The following is a 420-nucleotide window of genomic DNA, read 5'->3' as shown; positions in this document are numbered from 1 at the left end:
ACCTCCCTCCCCGCCCGACATCTCCCCAGTTGTTCACACCACGATTCGCTCGCTCGATGCCTTCAGCTTAGTAGCCCTCCCCCAGGGCTGGCCCTCCAGAAGCCTTGCCCCACCTGGTCCCCTACACCTGGCCCTGGCCCCGGGGCGCCTCTGCCCCAGCCTCCCTCCTCTGAGCGAAGCCATCCCGGGATCAGGGTAGGCAGGGTGTGGCTCAAGGATCACGATTAGGGGGCTGCCACGCACGGCTCCCCCTCTCTCGGGACCCCGGGGAAATGGGCTATGTTCTTTTCTTCCCCGGATCCGCCACCTCCTCGATCCAGCCAGGAAAGGAATGGAGCAGTTTCCTCCTGGCAAAGACCAGGCCCTCGCCCCTTTGCAGCTCTGACACCTTCCTCACCCGCCTGAGAAGTGGGGCCTGGA

General features: G+C 65.0%; 1 protein-coding gene across 1 annotated transcript in view; it reads right to left on the bottom strand.

The window, feature by feature from the left end:
* The window catches only part of Igsf21 (immunoglobin superfamily member 21), a 210,529-nt gene extending 210,331 nt beyond the window's left edge, over positions 1 to 198 (bottom strand). Inside the window, exon 1 of the mRNA XM_010614201.1 lies at positions 114 to 198. Within this exon, the coding sequence (XP_010612503.1) occupies positions 114 to 183 (70 nt within the window). The 5' untranslated portion in view covers positions 184 to 198. The remainder of the gene's footprint in view (positions 1 to 113) is intronic.
* Between the last annotated feature and the right edge of the window lie 222 nt (positions 199 to 420).

Source organism: Fukomys damarensis, unplaced genomic scaffold, assembly GCF_012274545.1.
Source record: "Fukomys damarensis isolate Sample0158 unplaced genomic scaffold, DMR_v1.0_HiC HiC_scaffold_23, whole genome shotgun sequence".
NCBI classification, from domain to species: Eukaryota; Metazoa; Chordata; class Mammalia; order Rodentia; family Bathyergidae; genus Fukomys; species Fukomys damarensis.
Note: the sequence above shows the minus strand (reverse complement) of the source record. Positions and strands in the feature narration are given on the sequence as shown.